The sequence below is a fragment of the Cimex lectularius genome, unplaced genomic scaffold, assembly GCF_000648675.2.
Source record: "Cimex lectularius strain Harlan isolate CLEC.00 unplaced genomic scaffold, Clec_2.1 scaffold218, whole genome shotgun sequence".
NCBI lineage: Eukaryota > Metazoa > Arthropoda > Insecta > Hemiptera > Cimicidae > Cimex > Cimex lectularius.
This window is the reverse complement of record NW_019392822.1, coordinates 151,696-176,528: the sequence shown is the minus strand read 5'-3', so window position 1 is coordinate 176,528 and position 24,833 is coordinate 151,696. Positions and strand designations below refer to the sequence as shown.

Sequence of the window (24,833 nt, the reverse complement as noted above, 5' to 3'; positions counted from 1 at the left end):
GGCCATAGTGTGTGTTGCGACTGGGTAAAAAAAACACACACACGTACATATTTATAATATGTATTTTTATATGTACAAATAAAAAATTATTGTTTAAAAAATGGCCTAATTTTCAATCTCCTTAATTTAAATATGCGTTGGACTGAAGTTGATTTTTTGGCTTTAAGAACTTGGCACGTGAATAAATAAATCTGATGCGTTATTATAATTGACTTTTTATTTTATTTTTTAGCATAAGGCATCAATTGAAAGTAAAGTGAAGGAAATGAGAAGTAGTTTGACATTACATCGAAGACAAGATACTTTCACAGCACCTACAACGCCCATTCAGTAGCATAAAACGGATAGTGGCACGATTTCCATTCAAATTTTGTAAATATTTAAAATTGATGTAAATAATAAGGTTTAATATTTAAGAAAATCACAACATAATTAAATTTATCGATTTCTAGTTTTGAAAGTGAGCCAAAGTATGTGAGTAGATCTAGTACGGTCATAAGGTCAGCATAATTTGTAAATACGTAAATATTTTGATTTAATAAAATGTAGTTTAAGAAGGTGAATGTTGTCCAAGTTTTTGATAATGTAAAACATTCCTCTTCCGTCTAGGAAAAGAACCATCAGCAAATTGTGATAACAAATGTAGTCGTATTTATTAAGTTTAGAGCTTTTCTTGTATTTTCTCCAATCACGATAGTTAATAACATGATGTACACCATTACAGTTTAAAAAATATAAAACGTTACAAATTTAAAAGTTTGTAAAAGAAAATTTTATAAGTTTTGGTATAATCGTAAATGGTAAATCTATATTTTATTAATACAATTTCATCCAGGCCCTGTACAAAATCCTGCAAAATTTGCCCTCTTTTATTTGTCTATTGTACGCAGGAAATTAAAAAGGGGTAATTCCAAATTGTAAAAACCGTTGATGTTTTAATACTGTGTAATCAAAACAATCGAACAATATATTTGTAATATAATTTCAATTATATAAAAAAAGATCTTGTAAAATTAGATTTTTAATAAATCCCTATTCATGTAATAAAGTTAGCTTACTTCACTTGCTGTTATAAGTATGTATAAGTTAAAAATTAAACTTGGGAAGACTGAAACAGCAAAATGTCAATTATTTTTATGAGAAAATATACAAATCAATGATTTTGACAATATGAATACATTTTTCAGATCTTCTGTGATTGCATTATTAACATCAAGAAAAATGCACATTTACATACATTTTTACTTATCAAAAAATGAGTCTTTTTTTGTAATGATATAAATTATATCTTGGAACGTAGAATGTTAAATAGAAAATAATATATATAAAAATCTTATATATTATAAATTTAATACATCAAGATTTTTTTAACGAGTACTTATTACCTTGACAAGTAACATTATAGTTTCTTTATTGACTAGTTTTTTTGGAACATTTTTTTCTTTTATACGGTAACGAAAAGTTTTGTGTAATTTACCATAGTATTGTTTTGTATAAAAAAATAGTTGGCACAAATGGAAAAATTTAATAGAAAAAATATATAATAGCTATTTCTACTAGTCAATAAATAATATATATTTGTTTGCAAACAAAAAAATGCATTGTTAGAAAATAACATAACCATAAGTATTTATTATATAATATATTTATTAAACTATCATTCAAAAGGGAATTGGATGAGGATAACGCTGACCAAATAATTATCGATAGATTTTGAACTAGAATCAGTTTATGAAATTTTGGTGCTAGATTTTTAAACATAATTTGGATATCGGTATGGTCTGGGTGAAAAAACCAAAAAACAAATTCAATTAATTCAAAACAATCTTAAAAATGCCTTTGGAATTGTTGGAACTGAGTCGCACTTAAAAGAAATAAGGAAAAGTATCAAAAACATAATTATGTCGATTTGTGAACAGCTTTAATATTGTTTTGCCCTGATGATGACCTTAAAATAGGTTGAAAGCTTGGCAGATAACAAATGAATTTCTTTTTTTAACCAGACCATAACGAGGTCCAGATTTTAATACTAGATTTTAAATTAGGGTCACTAGATAATTAGTGCATTGACAAACAATAATTTCAGAAAGTATGAAATTATTTTATAGGGTTGTTATGTAAATTAATTACGTCGTGTTGGATCGTCAGCACCAACATTTTTTCGTTTCTTTTTCCCCAGGTGCTACCGATATGACGTAGCGTGTTTCACACGATGCAGTAATTGCACTTTCATGCTGCATGATTACTTCAACAAGGAATCTACAAATTATCAAATAATCAGTTTTGTAGAGTTATAATAAAATAAATTATATATAATAAAAGAAAAAAAGTCATGTTAACATAATTGATGATTAGAATATTATAAGTGAAAATTCATTGATTTTCTTGTAAAAACTAGCATGATAAGCACAATAAACAGGTATTTTTATAACGAAGCAATTGCCTTTATTTATATTTTACGTTAAAAAATTACCGTTCGTACCCGTACCAAATTACGTACCTCATTGATTCGTTGACCATTAGTCCTTCTTTAGCGGATGTTTCTGTCCATCCAATGAAGTTGTGTTGCTTGTGGAAAGATTCAATATCAAGCTGTTCCACCCTTCTGTCTTCTAAGTCACACTGAAAATTGACGATGAAACATTTATTACACTATTTATGAGTGAAAAGAAGCCTCTTATGGAGCATAACAGAGCACAGGATTCCATACAGCTCATGAATAACTTATTTGAGAAGATTGAAACTCTCGTGAATACTAGGTAGAAATTGTATGGGTCGAGCAAAATCAACAGAAGTGTCTTACAAGAATGCTGTTTATCACCTGTTCTTTTTTCATCTACATATGAACTAACAACTTGGATACTCCTACGTCAATATATATTCATTTTCAACACGCTTCCCTATGTGGACAAGTGCTCCTCCAAGTAGGAAGTGATAACATTTATATACTATGTTGAACTGGCACACGGGCACTACTGGGTCTGTCTTCACTCGCGGGTTTTTGTTTGAGTTATTCAAACGCGTTTCGGCATTACGCCATCTTCAGCGAAAAACTGTCTGTCATTTTGTCTGAGTAAGGTTTATATAGTTTTGCGTCCGTCGCTTGTCGCTGGGGGCGTTGCGTTAGGGGGCGTGGTCTTCGTGCTCGTTGGTCGGTAACAGTTTTTCACTAAAGATGGCGTAATGCCGAAACGCATTTGAATAACTCAAACAAAAAACCCGCGAGTGAAGACAGACCCAGTAGTGCCCGTGTGCCAGTTCAACATGAGTTCGCCAACTCGCAGACCAAACCCCATCATCTACTATTTATATACTAGTTTGGATTCGTCTTAATTTACTGATAAAACCTTCGGGGCAGACCTCATCCACAAACCTGTGAAACATTAGAACGAATTAGTTTTACTCAATTGAGTAGTGTGTCTAGATGAAAAGTGTATGCGTTAGGGGTGAATGACCTCGTTGTCAATGGAGCTTTGCACTTTGCCACGAAATAATTGAATGAGCTGACTGATCATAAAGCTAAATATTTGTGAATAATGACCTTAGATGTCAAGCTGAGATGGAAAGCGCAGTTAAAGCAAACAAAAAGATATTGATAGATTTATTATTGACTGATTTATACAGGCACCCCATTTCTCTATATGCCGAACACATGCACGGGTTTTGGCCCAAAAGCCATTTGTTTTGATGGATTATACAAATTTAATAATTGAAATGGATGGTTCTACTCAAAAACTTCTTGGCAGGGGATTCAAGTCACTGTCTACATTCTGCTTGGAAAACTGAATAGTTTGTGTATGAACATTTAGTGCTCGAAATCCGGGTCAGTACAAAACCAATTTTTTGAGTAGAACCAGCCTCTTCAAATAATGGATCTTGGTACTTATAGAAAGAACATAAAATGATTTTCAGCTTGCTATTTTCACTCTCGATCAGATGCTTGACTCAATATACACATAGTCAATATATATGACACATGGTCTTTAAAAAAAAAAAGCTCATTTATAACACATAGTGGATGTTTGTTAATTATTTCATGTGCAGATGTTTCTATAGGTAGCAGTTCGACTTGAAAGATTGTTGTGAGGCCGAGGACCATGTGGTGCTCAAAGTTAGGCCATTTTATGTCCATGCCCGTAAAAAACCTCTCCCAAAAGGAATATTGCAATTTAAACCAGTTTCATTGACTGGACCCCAATTTCCACCACCAATTCATCATTTTGTATGAGAAAGGAAAACCTCTGGGCCGTTTTGTTGTCTTCTAGCTGGAACGTTTCTTTTGACCGGTAAGTTCAAGCTCAATCAAATTCCTCTCGCTTATCCTCATATTCCACTTAAATTTGTAAAATTATAACTTTCAATTACATAATTTTAATCCCCTTTGTTATTTGGGAAGGAAAAAAAGTACAATACAACCACTGAAAGGCTGCCCCAAAGGTACTATCACTCTAATGGTCACTGGTAGTGGATGATCTCCTTCATTAGGTAACCTCAATTTGAAGTAGTATTGACATAATAATCAAAGACAATTTGACCACACCTAGTCTAATTTTTGCAAAAAGTCCTAAATACAAAACTGAAATGTCAAGCAAAGATTCAACAATCACTCTAAGGTAACTATAGTGCCATTCACATGGAGAAAGAAGCTAAACCTTACAGCTCTAAATCAGTGAAACCATAAAATAAAGCGTTCAAAAGAAGTTCATGAGAGAGTTCTTGACCAAAGATAACGTGGAATCCACACCTCAAGAGTACCCACGATATTGGAGATTCGCTAAACCTTCAAAAATCCAAAAAATACATTCCTTCTAATCCAAAGTCTTCAAAACCGTTGTCAACAATCCCTGCTATATCACCAACACCTTTATAATTTTAAATAATCGTTAAAAACATAATTCAATCCAGTCAGGCAACAGAATCGAAGATGGTCTTAGGACCGCCTAGTCATTGAGGTAACAGTTGAGAAAAGCTGGAAGAGCAAGTTGCTGGCTCCCCTCAGGATGTAACGAAGTGAAATCAAAAATATTGGATTGATCATTTCACAATATATTTAGTCTGTACAAATTGTAATAAAAATAAATGAAATATATGATAATCCAGAGATTAGTTGAGATTGAGAGAAATCCAGAGATCATAGGCTTCGGAAATGGTTAAATTTGATCGTCTCACACCGAAAAAACGCCATTCCACTAAATTGAAGAATTCCCAAAAAGAATTAAAAAAAACACAAGCATTTCGCATATTTAAAAAAATAAGTTTTGATTTTAGATTTTGATTTTTTTAGACAATATTAAAACTCATAAAATAACATACTTTGTTAGCCAACAGCATGCAAGGGACGGGAGATCCGTCCCCGAGAGAGCATTTCGAATCTAAATCTTTTTTCCATTTCAACGAATTGTCGAATGAGGTTTTGTTTGTGAGATCGAACATTATTATACATCCGTGCGCATTTTTGTAGTACACTCTTGTCATCCAAGTAAATCTTTCTTGGCCTAAAAAAACATGAACAATTTATTATTAGCAGGGCATAAATAAAATTATGTAACAAATCATGATCTTTTTTTTTAAACTAGCATTTAAGCGGGGAACACACCCGATGCATCGCTATGCGACGCTACCCGATGCTGCCCGACGCGAATCCAAAGTCCAATTTTCCATACGATTTTATGCACATCTGCCTGATGCTATGCAACGCTACGCTACTCTACGCTCTGCGATCCCCACTGTACAGATTGTCATCAAGTAGCATCGAGTACAGTCGACGACAAAAGAATCGGACACGCATATTTTTATTCAAACTACATGTATTTTTGTCGTTATATTAATTACAACATTCTTATTTTAATGTAAACCAAATTAAACGAGATCAAAAATTCATGAATTTTTCAAATTATTTAATTATGATGATTAGGAAAAAAAATTGAACAAAACACCGGAATACCTTTTTTTGGTATAATGAATTTAACGAACAATTTTTTACACGGTTTTACTCATAAAATTCAACTAACAATTCATTTCATGGTTTTGCTCATACAATTATACCATTTTCGTCAAGTAGCGTCAGAACCGGACACTCATATTTTTTGTAGTTTATTTCAAACTATGTATATGTAATTTTGTCGTCATATTAATTACAACAGTCCTATTTTAATTTAAACCAAATTAAACGAGATCAAAAATTCGTTTTCTAAATTTTATTTAATTGTGATGGTTAGGCAGAAAATTTATTAAAATACCAGAATAACTTTATTTAAAACAATTAAATTTAACAAACAATTTATTACATGGTTGTGGTCATAAAATTTAACTAACAATTTATTTCAAGGTTTTGCTCAAAATAATGCATTAAGAACAAAAGAGGCGTTGCGATTGTGATACTGATTTGTGATACACGCTGTGTGACTGTACGTGGCGTGGGCTTGACGTCGCATAGACGTGCACACCCTACCAAAACGAAACAAGGCGTCGAGTAGCATCGGGTAGCGTCGCATAGCGATGCATCGGGTAAGTATCTTCCCCGCTTTATTGTTGTGTGTTTTTGATGTGACCCTTCTTCAAATAACAGACCAGAAATGGGAAGGGTATCCGTCCACAAATCACCACAGTGGTACATTAAAACCTATTAAAACATGACGACAACATAGAAAATTAAGAAAGAGGGCAATACTTTACGTCCAACTAATAAAGATGAAAGCCAATTAAAACATCACAAGGAATTTCCGGAATGACATTGCAATCCGTCGACAAGCCTGTTATTAGGCAATTAGATGTAATTTACTAAACATTTACTGATAAAAATTCGACAAGAAAAAAGCGGAATGATAATCTTCATTTATCTATCCAGTTTTCAATTAACTTAAATTAAAATGTTATTAATTAACAAAAACATTCACATATTTGAGCTAATTAAATTTGATCAGAAGATATTTTCCTATTTCTAGATAATTTACTCAATATTTTATTTTATAATCAATATTTAATGTATCATAAAATTAACTGAATGAATTATTTTACAACCTAAACCAGTTTTATTCACGACTCAATCCATATCATAGTTGAAATAAACCTATTAGGTTTCGTGGTTCGATTGACCAAATAAATTCTTTTCAATTAATTAATTTTTAAAAAAGGTTTTGGTTGAGATAAAAAAGTCAGTATCACGAGCGGGATTCGAACCCACGACCTTCGGATAAATACGCCGCTGCCGTCGCCATTTTTGAATGCCATTTTTATCTCAACCAAAACCTTAATTAAAAATTGATTAATTGAAAAAAATTTATTTGGTCAATTGAACCACGAAACCTAATAGATGTAATAAGCAAAATGAAGTATACTTCACTAAAGCTCTCCGTGGCTCTCTTCATTTGTCGCCGAGAATCAAATAGATTACACGACATTTGAAAAATGACAAAAAGGAGGGGAAATTCAAAAGGTGGGGTTGAGATGGGAAGTTGATGTCCGAGTGGACCGAGGTCACGATAGCTGAAGTGGTAGAGCAGCGGCATATGTAGCCGAAAGTCCTGGGTTCGAATCCCGCTCGTGACACTGGCTTTTTTATTTCAACCAATACCTTACATAAACATTAATTAATTGAAAGAAGTTATTTGGTCAATTGGACCATGAATCTAATGGATTTAATAAGTAAAATGAAGTACATCTTCAATAAAGCTATTCGTGGCAACTTCATTTGTCGCCGAGAATCAAATAGATTGCACGACATTTGAAAAATGGTAAAAAGGAGGCAAAATGAGATAGTTTACTCTACCCCTAAACCCACATAACCAAACTATACCTGTCCTTAACCCCAAACCCGCCTAACTTAGCCTACTCCATCCCTAGCTACCTAACCTAATCCGTTCGTAACCTTACCTAGCCTAACAATTTTTAACCTGAACCAACCCATACGCACTCACCGTTAACACGAAATCGATTACTCGAAAATGTTTTTTTTTTGTTTTGCGTTTTGAACTATGCATATTAGCCATGTGACAATTCATATATGTGTTTTCAAACTGGGGGGGGGGGGGGTTATTGTGAAAAAAGGGCCAGAGGCGACGGTGGGAATCGAACCCACGACCGCCGCGTGAGAGTCTCTCATGCTAACCACTCGGCTCCCCGCTCGAAAATGTTCATGCAAACATTTATCCAAACTAAAAACATATCTATGTTAAAATCTCAAGACTGGTCTAGACGAGATTATGACTACTAAATTCGAATTTTTCACACTTTACCATTGATATCGAAGAAATCATAATAAAAAAGGAACAAACTAAAAATAAGCAAAACATAAATTTTTGATATTTCTAGGGTATGTGGGTTGTTGGACCTGTAGCTTGGTTCATTTTAGTCTTCTTACCCTACCCTACTGTCTGTCAGACGTGTTTCTGCTCTCGCCATCTTCACTAATGGATAGCGAGATCAGGCGGACCGGAATGGTAGGAAATAACCAGCAAAATAGATTTTTATCTATTTTTCTTTTTCTAATAATTGTTTTCTGTGTTTTGATTTGGTTGACTACCTGCAATATCCCACAGCTGTAGTTTAATCGTCTGAGATCCGTACCAGTGAAGAACTTTCAAGGCGAAGTCCACGCCAACCGTGCTCTTGTATTCCCTGGAGAAAGAGTTACGAACGTACCTTTGGATAAAAGACGTTTTCCCGACTGTCGGATCCCCGATTATAATCACCTTGAAAAGTTTCTCGGGTACTTTCCTCGGCGAAAGACTGCCAGTTAGATCTAAAAAAAGAGAACACATAAAATTATTAACGGACCTCGAGACAGTACGCCAAAGTTAATATTAAACCGTTTTTGGTATCCCAGACTTCAATTATTTAACTTGACTGATTTAACTTCAACGCAAAAAGCTTTTAACGGGTCCCAGTGATTTACTATTTAAACTGACGGCTGTACCGTTAGAACGATGCAAATTTTACAATTCACAATACATGAAACAAAAGGTTTACATTTCTAAAGTTGAAGAATGGATTAACCGACATATGATGGTGATTTATAATAAAAGGGGCGAATCTATCCTCCGAACGCAATTTCCGGCCTGCTGTGTTAACCTGAAACGTCGAACGTCGATCCCTGTCGATTGGCTGATCATCCGGCCGTAAATTTTCAACAAGTCAACTTTTTCCCCATAATTTGCCTTCTAAGTAATTGGATCAATAGAAAATGAGCTATTGATTTCGTCTCAGCGAAAGCTGAGGAGCGATCAGAGAGTCCCTGCCTGTTATGTAAAAAAAAGAAAGAAAAGAAGAAAGAAAAAATAATAATTTGGTGGGTGAGGTTTAAAATTTAAAATGTCTATCCTGAAACTCCTTTGTTCAACTATGTAAACTGAATTTTTTTTTATTCGACCCTTTTTTGAAATGCTTACAACATTCAGAAGTTCTCTGACAATCAATCTAATTTTAAACAAGAATTATTAATTTTATTATTAATTCCATTACAGTTCGTGGTCCGATTGGCCAATTAACATTTTTCAATTAATTAATTTATGAAAGGTATTGGTTAAGATAAAAAAGTCAGCGTCACGAGCGGGATTCGAACCCACGAACTTCGGCTAAATACACCGCTGCTCTATCACTTGAGCTATCGTGACCTCGATCCACTCGGAGTCTAACTTCCCAACTTAACCTCACCTCTCGAATTTTCCCTACTTTTTGCCATTTTTCTCCTTGGCCATTTCATTTAAAAATAAATTATTTTCAATTAATTAATCTTTAATTAAGGCTTTGGTTGAGGTAAATGAAAAATGGCAAAAAGAAGGGAAAATTCAAAAGGTGGGGTAGAGATGGAAAGTGTTCGAGTGGATCGAGGTCACGATAGCTCAGGTGATAGAGCAGCGGTGTATTTAGCCGAAGTTCGTGGGTTCGAATCCCGCTCGTGACACTGACTTTTTTATCTCAACTAAAAACCTTAATTAAGGATTAATTAATTTGAAAATTAATCATTATACTTAATTAGTATTAAATTAGCTACAGTGTACCGTAATAATAATTCGTTCAAAAGAGTTACTATAAACCTTACCTAACCTAACCTCAACCCACGAAAGAGGTTCAGTTATCCACCGTACGTTAGAAAAATTAATATTTTTCATATATTATACTTTGTAATTATATATATTTAAATAATGTATAATTAAAAATAGAATCGATGGAACTATCAACCCAAATCCAAAAGTGTCATCAACAATGAAACTGTCCAGATAATTTTCATGTCACACCTTTTTTAAGCGGCAGAGAAAATGCTCATAGAGACAAAAAAGAATCCAGAAAAGTTAATTTTACAAGATGGGCCATCATATCAGACCAGCAGAACGTTCAAGACATAAATTTTCGCTTCTATACTCTCAAAATTAACTCAACATAATTAATGCCTATAAGATAACTTCAAAAAAGGCCATCATATTTCAAGTCGTGGCAAAAAAGGGAAAATCTTATTCACGAACAAAACACGGGAACATCTCATAATCAATCTTCGATTGCTCGAGAACCGATTAAGCCCGGTGTAAAAAGGGTACGGGCCCTATTCAATGAACGCTGCCATCAGCAATTTTCCACATTATATACAAAACATTTTAATATATTTTATAATTTAATAAGTACAACGAAATATAACTTCACTAACAGCTTCCCGTAGCCACTTCAAATGTCAATCTAATCTTGATTGCACAACATTTGAAAAATGGCAAAAAGGAGGGAAAATTCGAAAGGTTGTAGGTTGAGATGGGGAGTTACTCCAGAGGTAGAGGAGCGGCGTATTTAGCCGAAGATCGTTGGTTCGAATCCCACTCGTGAAACGAACTTTTTCATTTCAACCAAAACCTTACATCAAAACATTAATTAATACTTTATACTGTTTTATATACAAATACTTTATTATTAGTTTTATACGCCTGTTAGTCTACTGGGCTTTATTCGACCTCTTGCTTTGTAAAGTTAGGTTCCAGGGCAAGCCATTTTTTCTCCCAATGCATAGAATTTTAAACTTAAACATACATCTATTCTTACAATCTCACTCATTCTTAAACACACTCTTTCTGGTACAAAATAAAAAAAAAACTTTCACTCCATTAAAGTGATAAAGTACTCGATTTTCCTCCAGCGCTTTATACAAACTAAATTTAATGTGGATGCAGTCAATATTTCACAACCGGATCTCTCACATTATACATTTGTGCGAATATACGTTTAAATTATTTATTGTAGATTATATCAGTTTTCTATAAAAATCGGAAAAAGGAAGCAATAGGCTCAAATAAATCAATGCGTGGCATTTCTACTCGCTCCCCATATAGAGCCAAGGACGCCTATAAATCCGGTAGGACACATCGGACAAATTTTGCTAGCATACTGCGATGTCCTATGATGAGTAGGATAAGCCTCTTCTACGATTTATCTCTAAACTGTGAAAACGTATTCACTGCTGTTTTTTTTTTAAATTTATTTATATTTTTTTTTGCAATGAAGGCGCCAACCTATCATATATAAAAATACGATGACCTCGACAGTTCATAGCAGATGAACGTTGCAAGACCTACTGCGGTGTTCTTGAAGTCCCGCGCCAGACGTCGGTCTGCTCCGTTCAGTGTATGCAGTCCAAAATCTCCAAACCTGGGGAAAAAACTTGATGATATCATGGGTACCAGCAGATCAATTACCTTCAAAAAATGGTTCATCAGAAAAAGTGCTTACAAAGTTGCAAAAGGACTCAAGACTGGCAACTATCAACATATTCGCTGATGGTATTGAGACTGATGTGGAAGTAGGAGAGGAAATTGGGAGGAAGGGATTAGTGTAGCCCCGGCAAAACTGCTCTTTCCTTTCGTTTACTCAACAATGGAATCAAGGGAACTACTAGTAATTTGATGAACCACTATCATCATGGCTCAAGATACCAAGCACCTATTGCTTGACTGTCCTCTGCTCAGAGCTTAAAGTGGGACTGACGAGGGAGATTCTATCCACCGGAAAACAGAAGCTACTTGAGAATTGTGAGTTGTATTCTATTAAAACCATTGACTGGAAAGTAGTTTCACTGACAAAAAGAAATCCTCATAAGATCGAATAGCCAAGCAGCTATTAAAGCATCACCATGTAAAAAACTTCACATCAAAACTAGTCAATAAGTGCAACCAAAATCTGGAAAAACCTGGGAAACATAATATCTTGGGTGGAGGACGCAAAAGAATTTGGGTAACGAAAAAGTAGACGCACTGGCTTGAAGAGGATCTGCAAGACGGTTAGCTATCGACTCTTGGGATAACAAAAACAAACACAGAATCCTCCCTCTGGACTGGATCTAAGATAGGCAAAAACAGAAGTTGCTAATCTCTATCGGCTCTAGACGCAGTAAACTTATGCTAAAACAACCCACACCAGAATTGGCAAAATCACTACTACAGTTTGAGAAGGCTCAGAAGAATGACAAGACCATAGGTCAATAGCATCTGAGAAAACATCTACCTAACATGGATCCAATGATGACATAAACCGCCACTTACCAGTCTCCTTTCATCATCATCACCATCTTCTCTCTGTCCACTGAAGTTAGGCTCAGGTGATATCTAATACTAGGTGTCAGACTGAATCTTAGGTCAATCTTATGGGCTAAAACTAAACTTGAAATTTTAGTCTTCGAAATGCTACTTATTTTTTTAATTTAAAAAAATCGCAAAGGGGATGATTATTTTGAAACGACTCCAATGATCTACCGGAGACTTTAGAGGGATTTAAGCCCCTCTAAACTATATGCAACGTCCTAACTTTGTTTTACCTAAATAAATTAAAACCGGAGATATAAAATATCTTATAACATTCTTATTCTACATACAATTACAAATCTACTGTTATATAATAACCTTGAAATAAATGCGCATGAAAGGTGTACAGATATTTTTCGACCTAGTATCACCAAAAAACGTTTGTTGAAATCCACGGTCCCAAGTACGCAGCCAATTGAGGTGGTTTTGGTGATTTCCTCCTTATTTGTCTCACTTACAACGTCATAAAATCTGAACTAAGAAAGGTGGATATTACACGTTACCCACCTGTCCAAAAACAACTGGACAGACAATTTTATTATTTGTTGTCGATAATGGTGATACTTACAATTCGGCGGAGTGTAATAATAATGGCTGTCGCTTTCAGGCTCGCTGCTTTCGTCTGCCGTTTGTTCTGCTTCGATTTTCTTGACGGCGACTGACCTACGGCCGGTGTTCTTCTCCATCCTTCTTCGCACTGATGACAACGGGCCGACGAGGCTTTCATGACTTTTTAGCCGGGTGAAGCCGACGGGAGGGCGAGCGTTACATAACATATCAACGTTATGTAACGTTATAGGACTTGACGGAGTCATATCAAGATTTATTAATTATTTAATCGGATCCGTGTCGATATGTATTAACTGAATTTTTATCCTAATGTACTTCATTAAAAATTGTACTTATTAACAAGGGGAGTCTGTGGGCTTGGGACCATGCGATTTCAACAATTTTTTGGTGATGCTAGGTCGAAAAATACCTGTACAACTTTCATGTGAATTTATTTCAAGGTTATTATATAACAGCAGATTTGTAATTTTACATAGAATAAGAAACTAATGAGCAAGATCAATAATCAATAATTCGATAAGGTTAGATACATAAAAAGTTGTTAAAACCGAAAGACGCTTTTTTTCCAAAATAATATTTTTGGAAAAAACTAATATCAATTTGGCGTATTGCTAAAATCGTATGTTAGCTTACTATATTCATGTATTTCAATATCTACAATAAAATTGTATTTAGTGGTTTATTGACCCAATTACTTTTCAATTGATTAATCTTTTTATGTAAGGTTTTGGTTGAAATGAAAAAGCTAGTGCCACGAGAGGGATTCGAACCCACGACCTTCGGCTAAATACGCCGCTGCTCTACCACTTGACCTATCGTGACTTCGATCCACTCGGACACCAACTCACCATTTCACCAACCTTTCGAATTTTCCCTCCTTTTTGTTATTTTTCAATACCTTTGGATAGCTTCCAAATAAAATTTTGACTTAGTGACCGGGCGACTTAACAAAGTAGGTTAAAATTTTGTGTTAGAAAGAAATAAAGATGATATTCGTTTTTTCTACCTCCTAAAACCGATGTATTCAGATTTTTGAGAAAATCATCAAATAACTATTTTCGTCAAAATTTTCGGCTTTAATATGTTTTTCATTGTTTTCCATATAACAAAAATGGCAATAACATTGATACAAGTCCACCTATCTACCGGAGACTTTACAACAATTTATATTCCTTTAAAATACATGTATAACTTTGGTCTCTGCAAATAAATTAGAACCGTAAATATTAAATAAAGCATTTGAGGCGTTTTTGATGATCTTATCCTTATTTTGCCCAATTATAATGTCATAAAATCTAAACTTTGTTGACCCAGCCTAAAAATATGCTAATTCAGCTTGACAATGGTTGTAATAACGTTGAATTTGCATCAAATGCAGAGGAGTTATGAATTGTTATGCAGAATTTCCGCCATCGGCCGGAGAAAAAAATTTGCCCTGCGGCTACTAATTCAGCCCAGAAATGTTCAGTTTTGTTTTCAATAAAAATTCCTATTTAATAGTTTTATAGGATGCTATAACAAACTAAAAATGGTTTATTCGAAAACAATTTTTACCTACTTTACTCGTAGCGTATTTTGGTGTAAATCAATTTAAATAATTATGTGTGGTGATTAGTGACCGTTAATCGATATTTATTTAGAAATCGTGAGTCTGGTGTGATGTAGGTTTCAAAAAAACATTTTCTTTATCGTGCGAACGTTTCGATCTTTATTGAGATCATCTTCAGGGCTCAAAGTGTTTGTCTTGTGTGTATTGTGCCATTCTTGCGTGTCGTGTCGGGAGTGCCCTGAAACCTACGTCACACCAGACCGCATCTCACGATTTCTAAATAAATTTAAATAATTACTTTGGTCATATAGGACTAACTAAAATGCATATGGATTAATGTACCGTGGATAATGCAGACACAGTGAAAATAGGAATACAGATGTGTATATTGTAAAACGGATCGAGCCTAGGATACCTCCTTGAGGGACTTTAGATTATAGGAACGGGTCCCTGAAGGATACCGTGATAAGTACTAAGAAGATTCACATTTTAGAAACTTACGAATGTGACACGAGTTAAACAATTGACACAAATCCTCCACTGAAGAAGGCACAGTGACTCTCAGCATGAAACTCACTTATACACATTTCATTATTATTCTCTTGTGCTCAGAAAGGATAGCCGTGTCGTAGGCGTGGAGATGACTTTGTTTGAGGAAGTAGGAATATCAGTTGTGTATATCGTAAAGACCAAGGATACATCCTTGAGAAACTCCAGTTTTTATTATAGTGCTTGACAGGCCTGAAGGATAAAATAATAAGTACTAGTAAGATTCTCATTTTACAAAGACAAGGGCCACACAAACCTTCTACTGAATACGGCAAATTTCAAATCGTTTCTTACAGGATAAAGCAGTGAGGATGAACGGAAACGGCTAAATTTAAGAAATGAGTATTGCTGAATGTTCTTTTGCATTTTATTTACATGTACCAACCCACCCATCTTGTTGTTAGACATCCCCGTGTCCACAGTTTCAAATCCAATACCAAGTATTTACTATACTACGGAAAGATAGTGCGAATCGATTGTGATGTAACTTCTTCCGTGATACTGTGTTTCTCTGTACAATTTCGAATCTCAGACGAGATGCTTTTCGCAATTGAACTTTTGACCTTCTATGAGTTTCAAAGAATATTTTACCTATTTTAACCGACTGACCACTTCGATTGGAATAAAAATTGAATTCTTAAACGGCGCGAAATTTGTCTGTGCTACGCCTCTCCTGACTTCTACGATCTCTAATTTTTATGACCATTAGTTTTTTCGGATTTTTCGAACTTTTCGTTCTATAGTAATCATAATAATAATAAAATAACTGTCAACATTGTCGGGCATGGTTTCTTAAGAAAAATTCTGCAGGTTATTAAAATCAGACTTTTCTTATTGGCAAAAATTTAGCATGCTCTCCGATCCTGTTATTTTCTTGTATGGCCATCCTACCAACCCGTTTAGCAGAACAATTTCGATATATTCGTGGTAAATAAATAATTTCTCAAAAAATATTTACGATTTAACATGTAATTTATTGTCTCATATATCAACCAACTTTGGTTCAAGGCTTCGTTTTATGTGGAATTTCTTTTTGCAATAAAAGAACAATCGTTTATAAGTCAATTGTTAGCGGTAGGATTTGGTTTTTGGTCATGGAAGATAAATTGGCTTTTAATGGGACTTTTGAAAGGTTGCTGACTCCAGATGGATATTGTTGTATCGCTTAAAATGGTAACGGACCTAAAATGGGTCGTGGTTTGACAGCGGCCTGAAACATGGCTGAATGGTAGCGATTTGTCAGGGGTCTCGAGCAAGCCTCGTAATTAGCTCTGGGAAGGATTAGCTTTTGAGCTGCAATAATATCGATTGACCCAGGACTGGTTCAGTGATCAGCTGACGTTAGCATTTACAGACGCTTCATAACTTACCCAGCTTAATTATTACTGTTTCAGGACAATCAATAGTGTACGTTGCAATGAATTTAAATCTGTTGATTGCAAATTAGTTTTATAATTTTCCCAATTAGAAAATAAATTTAACTGTTAAAAAGGCAGAAGCGACATAAATTTGGGTCGTAAGGTAAAAAGTACATTATAATTTGTTAATAGCAATTTGTTAAGTAATTCGAATTCCTCCGATGTTTTTCAAATCGATCCTCATTTTCTTCCATTATCTAACAGGAATTATTGTAAAGCGACGTTGAACCAGTTGTCAGTCCATCCTCTTTAAATCATCCTAGTCCGCTTATTCTCGCTTTATTTGTTCAGTTTCGATCAGCCGTTTTCGAGCGATGTCTACTGGGTGCCCAGACACATCCTCTCAAGATGGAAGAGGGATCGAGGTGATACGGTACAACGACAAAACTCCATATAAAAAGGATTAATCTCTTAAAAACTGAAACGCCGCACATGGAATAAATTTCTGAAAATCGGCATAGTAAATTGTGGTTAAAGAAGAAATTGTTTGCCCGTTGGATTCCCAATGCTTCAAACCCCCGCTCTGGTATAACATTTAAATTATTTCTTTCAATTAATTATTCTTTATGTAAGGTCTTGGTTGGGATAAAAAAAGTCAGTGTCACGGGCGGGATTCGAACCCACGACCTTCGTCTAAATACGCCGCTGCTGTACCACTTCAGCTATCGTAGGTTGAGATGGAGAGATGGTCTCCGAAAGGATCGAAGTCACTATAGTTCAAGTGGTTAGAACGGAGGCGTATTTAGCCGAAGGTCGTGGGTTCGAATCCCGTTCGTGACACGAACTTTGTCATTTCAACCAAAACCTTACATAAAAATTATAATTAATTGAAGGAAGTAACTTGGTCAATTGACCACTAAAACATAAATGGATTAATATTTAAATTATTATTAAATCTGACATTATAAATAGTAGTACATTAGTAAATAGAGAAGCCGGGTAGTGGGTATTTAACGGATTGTTTTTATGATAGATCAAAACATACTAGACATGGTCTGAGTGTTCTTGCCAATTTTTAAAAAATATCATTTTCTAGCTTTGTTGTGCATGTATTTCAAGGTTATTATATATATAATATATATATAATATATTATATATATATCAGTCGTTTGTTTAACATAGGATAAGCAAATGCTCTGAAATACGAATTTCCATAGCAACTAAAAAATAAATATTTTTGGGCATGATCTGTCGAAGGCAATTTCTTGTTTCTACGTGTTGGTATTCCACTGAAAATTTCATAACTCAAATTCAAGGCTATTACAACAAGGTTTTTAATTGAGATAAAAAAAGTCAATGGCACGAGCGAAATTTGAACCCACGATCTTTGGCTTGATACGCCGCTGCTCTACCACCTGAGCTTTCGTGACCTCGATTCCCTCCTTTTTTGCCATTTTTCAAATGTCATGTAATCGGGTTGGATTCTCGACGACAAATGAAATGGCCACGGAGAGCTTTAGTGAAGTATACTTCGTGCCATTGACTTTTTTATCTCAACTAAAAACCTTAATTAATTGTAGTATGTTAATTGGTCAAGCGGACCACGAAATTAATGAATTTAGCTATTACAACAGTTAGAAAGTATTTTTCTTTTTGTAAATTTTGTTAACAATGATTAGATTTTTGTCATTATTAATGGGAGAAATAAAGAAAAAATAGTCTCATAACCTTAAGCTAACCCTACCTAATCGAAACGATCCTAACCTAACCCTAACCCTAACCTAAACTAATTTGTGGATCCAGCTTAAAAATACATCCGTGTTAAAATAAATACAATTTTTTTTTGTTCTTGCAAAGTTTGAATAGAAAAAAGAATTTTTATAGCAGACAGAAAGCAAGCGTTTTTGAGCTGGATAGCCGGGGGAAATTTTTAGTGGTGTATGTTTGGTGTTCTTACAAACTGATAACCCTCTGAAACCTAACCAAATTCGAGGTTCACCGTTGGAAAGCTCCATTTTTCTTCTTGTGGAAATTATTAACAATGACTAGATTTTGTGTCATTTGAAAGAAAAGAAAAAAGATTAAATAGTTCATAACCCTAACCTAACTCTACCTAGCCAAAACGATCCTAACCTAACTTAACCCTAACTCTAACCTAATCTAATTTGTGAATCCGTTATAATAAATATTAAGTTTTTGTTGTAATAGCATATAGCGAACAAAATAATGAACATTTTTTAGCTGAATAGAAGATGGAAGATTTTTTAGTATATGTTCGATGTTCCTCTTAAAACTTCATATAAACACCAGATCTTATCCATTATGAACGTTATTAGAACCGTTGGAATGTGTAAATTTTCTTTTTTAAAGCCATGTTAACAAAGTTTAAATTTTATCACATTAAAGTGGGAGAAATAAGGATTAAATCATCAAAAAACCTCATGTTCTATTTTATATCTCCGGTTTTAATTTTTTGTAGAGTCCAAATTTATGCAATTGCGAGTAGTTTAGAGCGATATACATTTCTTTAAAGTCTCCGTTAGATAGGTGGACTTGTTTCCAAGATATTGTCATTTTTGTGATTACGAAATGAAAGACAAAAAATTTAAGGAAAAAGTTATTTTTTTGGTTTTCTCAAAAATTTGAATACGAGAGTGGTGTTTAGAGGGTACAAAAAACTAGTATCAACATTGTTCCTTGCTAAAAAAACAATATTTTAGTCTACGTTACTAGGTCGCCGGATCACTAAGTCAAATTTTATTTGGAAGCTAGCCATGGATATCGTAGATATTGAAATAAATAATTACAGAAGGCTAAAATATGGTTTTTGTAATAAACCAAATTGATATTCGATTTTTGCACCCAAAAACCCCTGGGAGGAAATTTTTAATTTTAAGCTTTTATTAATATTTTTATTTTTTAAAAATTTTGTATTTACAAGCAGAGAAATACTTGCGTAAACTCCTTAAGCTTTAAGCCCTCTTTTCAAAAATAGTGACTTCATCTTTCAAAAATAGGCTATGAATTTTTTTTTTGAAAAGCCCAATATTCTTTCTGTAACTCGATTCGGTTACAGAAAGGGCTTGGAAATAAAAAAAATCAATACGCATTTTGCAATCTATCAAAGGCATTCAACAAAGTTTGACATTTTAACGTTCCAACTTCTCATCGATACCTTTTTGCTTTTAAAATCTTCCTTAAAAATTTAAATTAATAAACCAGTTTCTTTCAACCCATTTCAATCAATTATTATTATGGTTGGTAAATATAAAATTTGAGATTTCTTCGTATGGTGTGCAAGGTGATGAACCTGTAATTGAGTCGATCATTTTGGTCTGTCAGACTCGTTTCGCCATCTTCAGTGTTGTGTTTGTGTGATTTTTCTGCAAGTCAAGTCTCTTTCGTCGTGAAGGGTGAAGTCTGTCGGCGTTATCTTTGTCTTCGTGGCACCAAAGAACAAATCTAACTAATTTGGTCGGTTTTTCGCCATAGAAGAAAATGCCTGAATAATTTTTAATCTATTTACTAGCAATGTATATGTCAAACAAAAATCGACTCTTTGACCAGAAAATGTTATTGAAATAAAACAATAGATGTAATGGATCGGCGAGTTATTTATTTACAGCAAAACACATTCAAAATTCAAACTGGAAATTCCCAAATTTCTGAACTTCATCATCTAAAAATTACACTATTCATGCAAATTGCTGGATTTGCATTAGTACAGTCAAAAGGGCCCGAGCGAACCCAGAGGAGATTACAGGGACAGCGATAATTCCGTATTTGATTTGAAGGTTCCAGGTTCGTCGTCAACTTATTACATAGACGATTCAACGAATACGAATTATCCTTGCACTGGATATGACACAATTAATAAATCTCCCTGGCTAATTGGATCAGATTGGCATTATTATTTCAAGTCGGACGGCAAGCGGAATTGTTAGACGATAGGTTTTAATTTTTGACCACAACTTGCTCATGAATGTGCCTTTTCCGTGCCAATTTGCAGTTTGCCCCTTTTTTTCCTTTCACAATTTTTATTCAGTAGGAAAAAAGGTCACTTTGCACTTCTCTAATGTAGGAATGGCAAGATAAAAGTAGTTAATTAGCCTAGAATGGCTGAAAGTATGACGTGAAAAAGGTGGTTTGTCAATGATATATTTAATATTGTAATAACTATTTAAATCAAATTGCTAATTGCTAACAACAAAATAATTGTTACACTGTAAGTAGATTAGGCTTGAATTACAAGGAACTGACAATACGACTGACAATTGAGAAATGAGAAAATTGAGTAACAAAAATCATTCACCCAGAAAAAAACGTTTTAAGAAGACCTTGCATAAAAAGAATAATTAATTGAAAGAAGTAACTTGGTCAATCGACCATCAAAACATAAATGGATTAACGTTTTAAGAAGATTTTTGTAGCATTTTTATTTTGTCACTTATCACACACTTTTTGTTAATTGTCTTGCACAGAATTATTAAAAGGAGCAATCTTCATTAATTTCTCATTACAAACGAATAATTACATATTTCTGTTTATTCCTGCTATCCTGATATCTGATAAATGGTTTGCGATTTATGTTTAAGAAATAAGAAATTAAGAATATTAAGAAATTATTTTTGATTGAGGGTGGTATTTTATTCAGTTAATAGTCCCAGGCAACAGGGTGAAAACAGGTGCGCGTTTGATTACCATGTCTAGGAACCAAATGTGGTTCCTATTCAAATAGGAAAATCATGGAAAAAGTAATTCAGATATCGTGAGATGCGGTCGGGTGTGATGTACCGCATCTCACGATATCTGAATTACTATCGATTAACGGTCACTAATCTCTACACATGGAAAAAGTGTTGTTCTCGTTGTTTATTTATTTTACGACGATCTATTCTGTTGAGGAATACACAGTTTACTAACCAAAACAACAGCTGGAGGAAAGCCAATGAGTACAAAGTTTTTTCAAAAATAACCTTGTATGATTTATAGGAGTGAGAGGTGTTTGAGTGTGATTGTTGCGGAGGTTGGATAAAAAATTGCCGGTAGCGTACGAGTCCGGTGTGGGTGGCGATAGGCGCGTAAGAATCTGAAATGAAAGGGTAAGAAGTAAAGCAAGGGTGACGTAGCGGGTAGTCATAGGAACGAGCCGACGTTACGGGAGAGGGCCACGAGAGAGCTCGCACGTTCTGCACCAGGAGGAAAAATCAATCTAGTCGGCTGGTAGGAGAGGGAGCGAACCGAGTAGGAAGGGGAATCGTCCTTGGTTTCATCAGTAGGTATGTTGTGCCGGGTGTAGTACGACAGTGGATGGGATGATGGACAAGGGTGTGGATGGAGGCGATGTGATCCGGTGTGACGAGTGGAAGGTGTGAGAGGCGTTTGGTGTAGTGGAAGATTCCACCTCATAGCATGGCCTCGGTCGCCGCTTGGCTTCCTTTTGCCCGGGCGGCGGCCATAGGTTGGGTCCCTATAGCGACCCATCCTCTACCACCCGCCCCTATACCCAAAGACAGGAGAAAGGCCGACGACGAGAAACTGCTGATAAACGTTTCTGGCCGGAGGTTCGAAACGTGGAGGAACACATTGGAAAAATATCCTGACACCCTCCTCGGGTCCAACGAACGCGAGTTTTTTTACGACGAGGAATGTAAAGAGTATTTTTTCGACAGGGACCCGGATATATTTCGCCACATACTGAACTATTATAGGACGGGGAAACTCCATTACCCGAAACACGAATGCCTGACGAGTTACGATGAAGAGCTCGCGTTTTTCGGCATTTTGCCTGACGTTATCGGCGACTGCTGCTATGAAGACTACAGGGATAGGAAGAGAGAGAACGCGGAGAGACTTATGGACGATAAACTGTCCGAGAACGGAGATCAGAATTTGCCGCAGCTGACCAACATAAGGCAGAAGATGTGGAGGGCTTTCGAAAATCCCCATACTTCGACAGCCGCCCTCGTCTTCTATTATGTTACAGGGTTTTTCATTGCTGTATCTGTGATGGCCAACGTCGTGGAAACGGTACCTTGCGGTCATAGGCCAGGAAGAGCCGGTACTCTACCTTGCGGGGAGCGGTACAAAATCGTATTCTTCTGTTTGGATACGGCGTGCGTTATGATATTCACGGCCGAGTACCTCCTCCGATTGTTCGCCGCACCGGATCGCTGTAAATTTGTACGGAGTGTTATGAGTATAATTGATGTGGTCGCAATTTTGCCTTACTATATCGGTTTGGGCATAACGGACAATGACGATGTTTCGGGGGCTTTCGTCACTTTAAGAGTATTTAGAGTGTTCAGGATTTTCAAGTTTTCCAGACACTCCCAAGGACTCCGTATTCTAGGTTATACGTTGAAATCGTGTGCTTCGGAACTAGGGTTCCTCGTCTTCTCCTTGGCCATGGCTATTATTATATTCGCCACCGTCATGTTTTACGCAGAGAAAAACGTGGACGGCACCAATTTCACTTCGATACCGGCGGCGTTTTGGTATACCATCGTCACGATGACCACGTTGGGGTACGTACCGTGTTTACCTAGTCCATCTGTTTTTATCACGTGCTTCATTTAACACCCATCACACATCACCTTATTTTCACCTTAGTATTTTCTTTTCAGCATTTAAAACATCACAAATCAGTTACAAATTAACCAGCCTGTTAGGTGCAGTGGGGTGCATGGTTTTCAAAAGAGCTGCAATGTCAGTCGGAACTGACTTACTGGGTGACACGTATTGATTGAATCACATGCGATGCGCAGGACTAGCAATGTTATTATAATAACTGCAGTATTTTTATAAACTTCAAATTTTAATTGTCATAAAAAAATAATATAAAAGTGTTTAATTTGATTTTTTTTCTCAAACGCATTTCGATTCGCAAAATAGTTTTGCCTCTAACCGTTCGATACCCGGCTAGGACGGAATCAAAATAGTTACAATGTTAACTGTTATCTAATTTAAGACTGTGATTCCTTGGCTCACTTGGCAACTATCCACGAATTCTCAGATATGTAAAGAAACATGTAACAGCACAAGTTGGATTTTTTAGTTTTGGTTCACTTCGGCAGGACCTCTCATTACTCAAAGACTTCAATCCATTTAAACTGTATTGTTCAGTTGTTGTTTTTTTAGTACAAAATTATTTAGTTCATTGATTTAAACAATAGAAAACACAAACCTACACATTTTTTCTTTATAGTATCTAGTATTTTCATTTCAGTCAGTACCTGATTTTGTTCAATATTTCCATTTTTTGATTTTTACTTTTATGGAATATCATACAAGTTCAAACTAAGTTATCATGGAATTCATCATTTTTATGCACAATATAATCGAGCGCATAAGAAGATGAGGAAATTTTCAAAATCAATCTTGTTCAAATATCGTTCGAAAGTGAAGCCTCAGGAAATCAGACCCGTTTGATTCAAACTATATTTCAAATTTAAGAATAGCTTATAGTTTGAAAGTTGGTATGGATTAAACTGCCAGTTGTAAACAAATGAAATTTCTAGCCAGTTCATATTGTTTTGACAAGGCTCCAAAACTGACCCTTGACATGCCCAGACGGAAAAAAAAGCTCTCGTGCTCATGTCATCCAAATGCACACTTGTATGTTTGGCCGTCGTCAAATTTAGTTTTACTATTTTTCTATTATCACGAAGGTTATCTTCTTAGTTCTTTATAGTTTTTTTATATTTATATTTACAAGCATTTAGATTGAATACAACCAGTAGATTGTGTATGTACATGTGTGTGTATGTTTAAATCTGTTTTCTTTTTCATAACTTTTTGTTTACTAAAAGAGACTTTCTTTTACAGTTACTATTCAGTCCGTTACTTTGAATATTTTTGTAAAAATGAATAGTCACTTATTTTTTGCTTGACAATGAGCTTGATATTGTTTGTAAAATTTATGTTTTGACGTGAAACAATTGAAAATGTTATATTGAAAAATTAATTATTGGGCACGCTGAATTAACAACCTTTCCCCTTAAGTATTTAATGTAACAATCTATTATTTATTGTCTCAACAGTTTATCAATTTATTGGTAATTTTTGATTGGTCTTTCTTCCGTATGTACAGTAAATATTAGTTTTTGCACTTTTTCATTAATTTTTATATTTCGGCTAATGCAGTACGCTTCTTTTTTATATTTTTCATATATTTTTTAAGATTGACCGACATTTATATTCTATTGTTTTCCCGGACAAAAATTATAGGTAAGCCTTAAAACAAATGTGTGA

General features: G+C 34.9%; 3 protein-coding genes across 5 annotated transcripts in view; 2 read left to right on the top strand and 1 right to left on the bottom strand.

Annotated features, from left to right (window-relative positions):
* LOC106672674 (golgin subfamily A member 2-like) overlaps positions 1-1,254 on the top strand; it is a 31,109-nt gene extending 29,855 nt beyond the window's left edge. Inside the window, exon 5 of the mRNA XM_014404282.2 lies at positions 233-1,254. Within this exon, the coding sequence (XP_014259768.1) occupies positions 233-334 (102 nt within the window). The 3' untranslated portion in view covers positions 335-1,254. The remainder of the gene's footprint in view (positions 1-232) is intronic.
* Positions 1,255-1,599: 345 nt separating this feature from the next.
* Positions 1,600-13,250, bottom strand: LOC106671142 (ras-related protein Rab-7L1-like). The gene is made up of 5 exons (XM_014401999.2): positions 13,123-13,250; positions 8,522-8,740; positions 5,314-5,495; positions 2,501-2,622; positions 1,600-2,259 (listed from the first exon to the last, which is right to left on the bottom strand). Exons 1-5 carry the CDS (start codon positions 13,238-13,240, stop codon positions 2,145-2,147), a joined length of 756 nt encoding a protein of 251 aa, XP_014257485.2. The 5' UTR covers positions 13,241-13,250; the 3' UTR covers positions 1,600-2,144.
* Positions 13,251-21,808: 8,558 nt separating this feature from the next.
* Positions 21,809-24,833, top strand: part of LOC106672275 (potassium voltage-gated channel protein Shal) — a 107,333-nt gene continuing 104,308 nt past the window's right edge. For all 3 annotated transcript variants that reach the window (XM_014403578.2, XM_024228422.1, XM_014403588.2), the window contains exon 1: positions 21,809-23,107. In XM_014403578.2, coding sequence (XP_014259064.1) covers positions 21,993-23,107 — 1,115 coding nt within the window. In that variant the 5' untranslated portion in view covers positions 21,809-21,992. The remainder of the gene's footprint in view (positions 23,108-24,833) is intronic.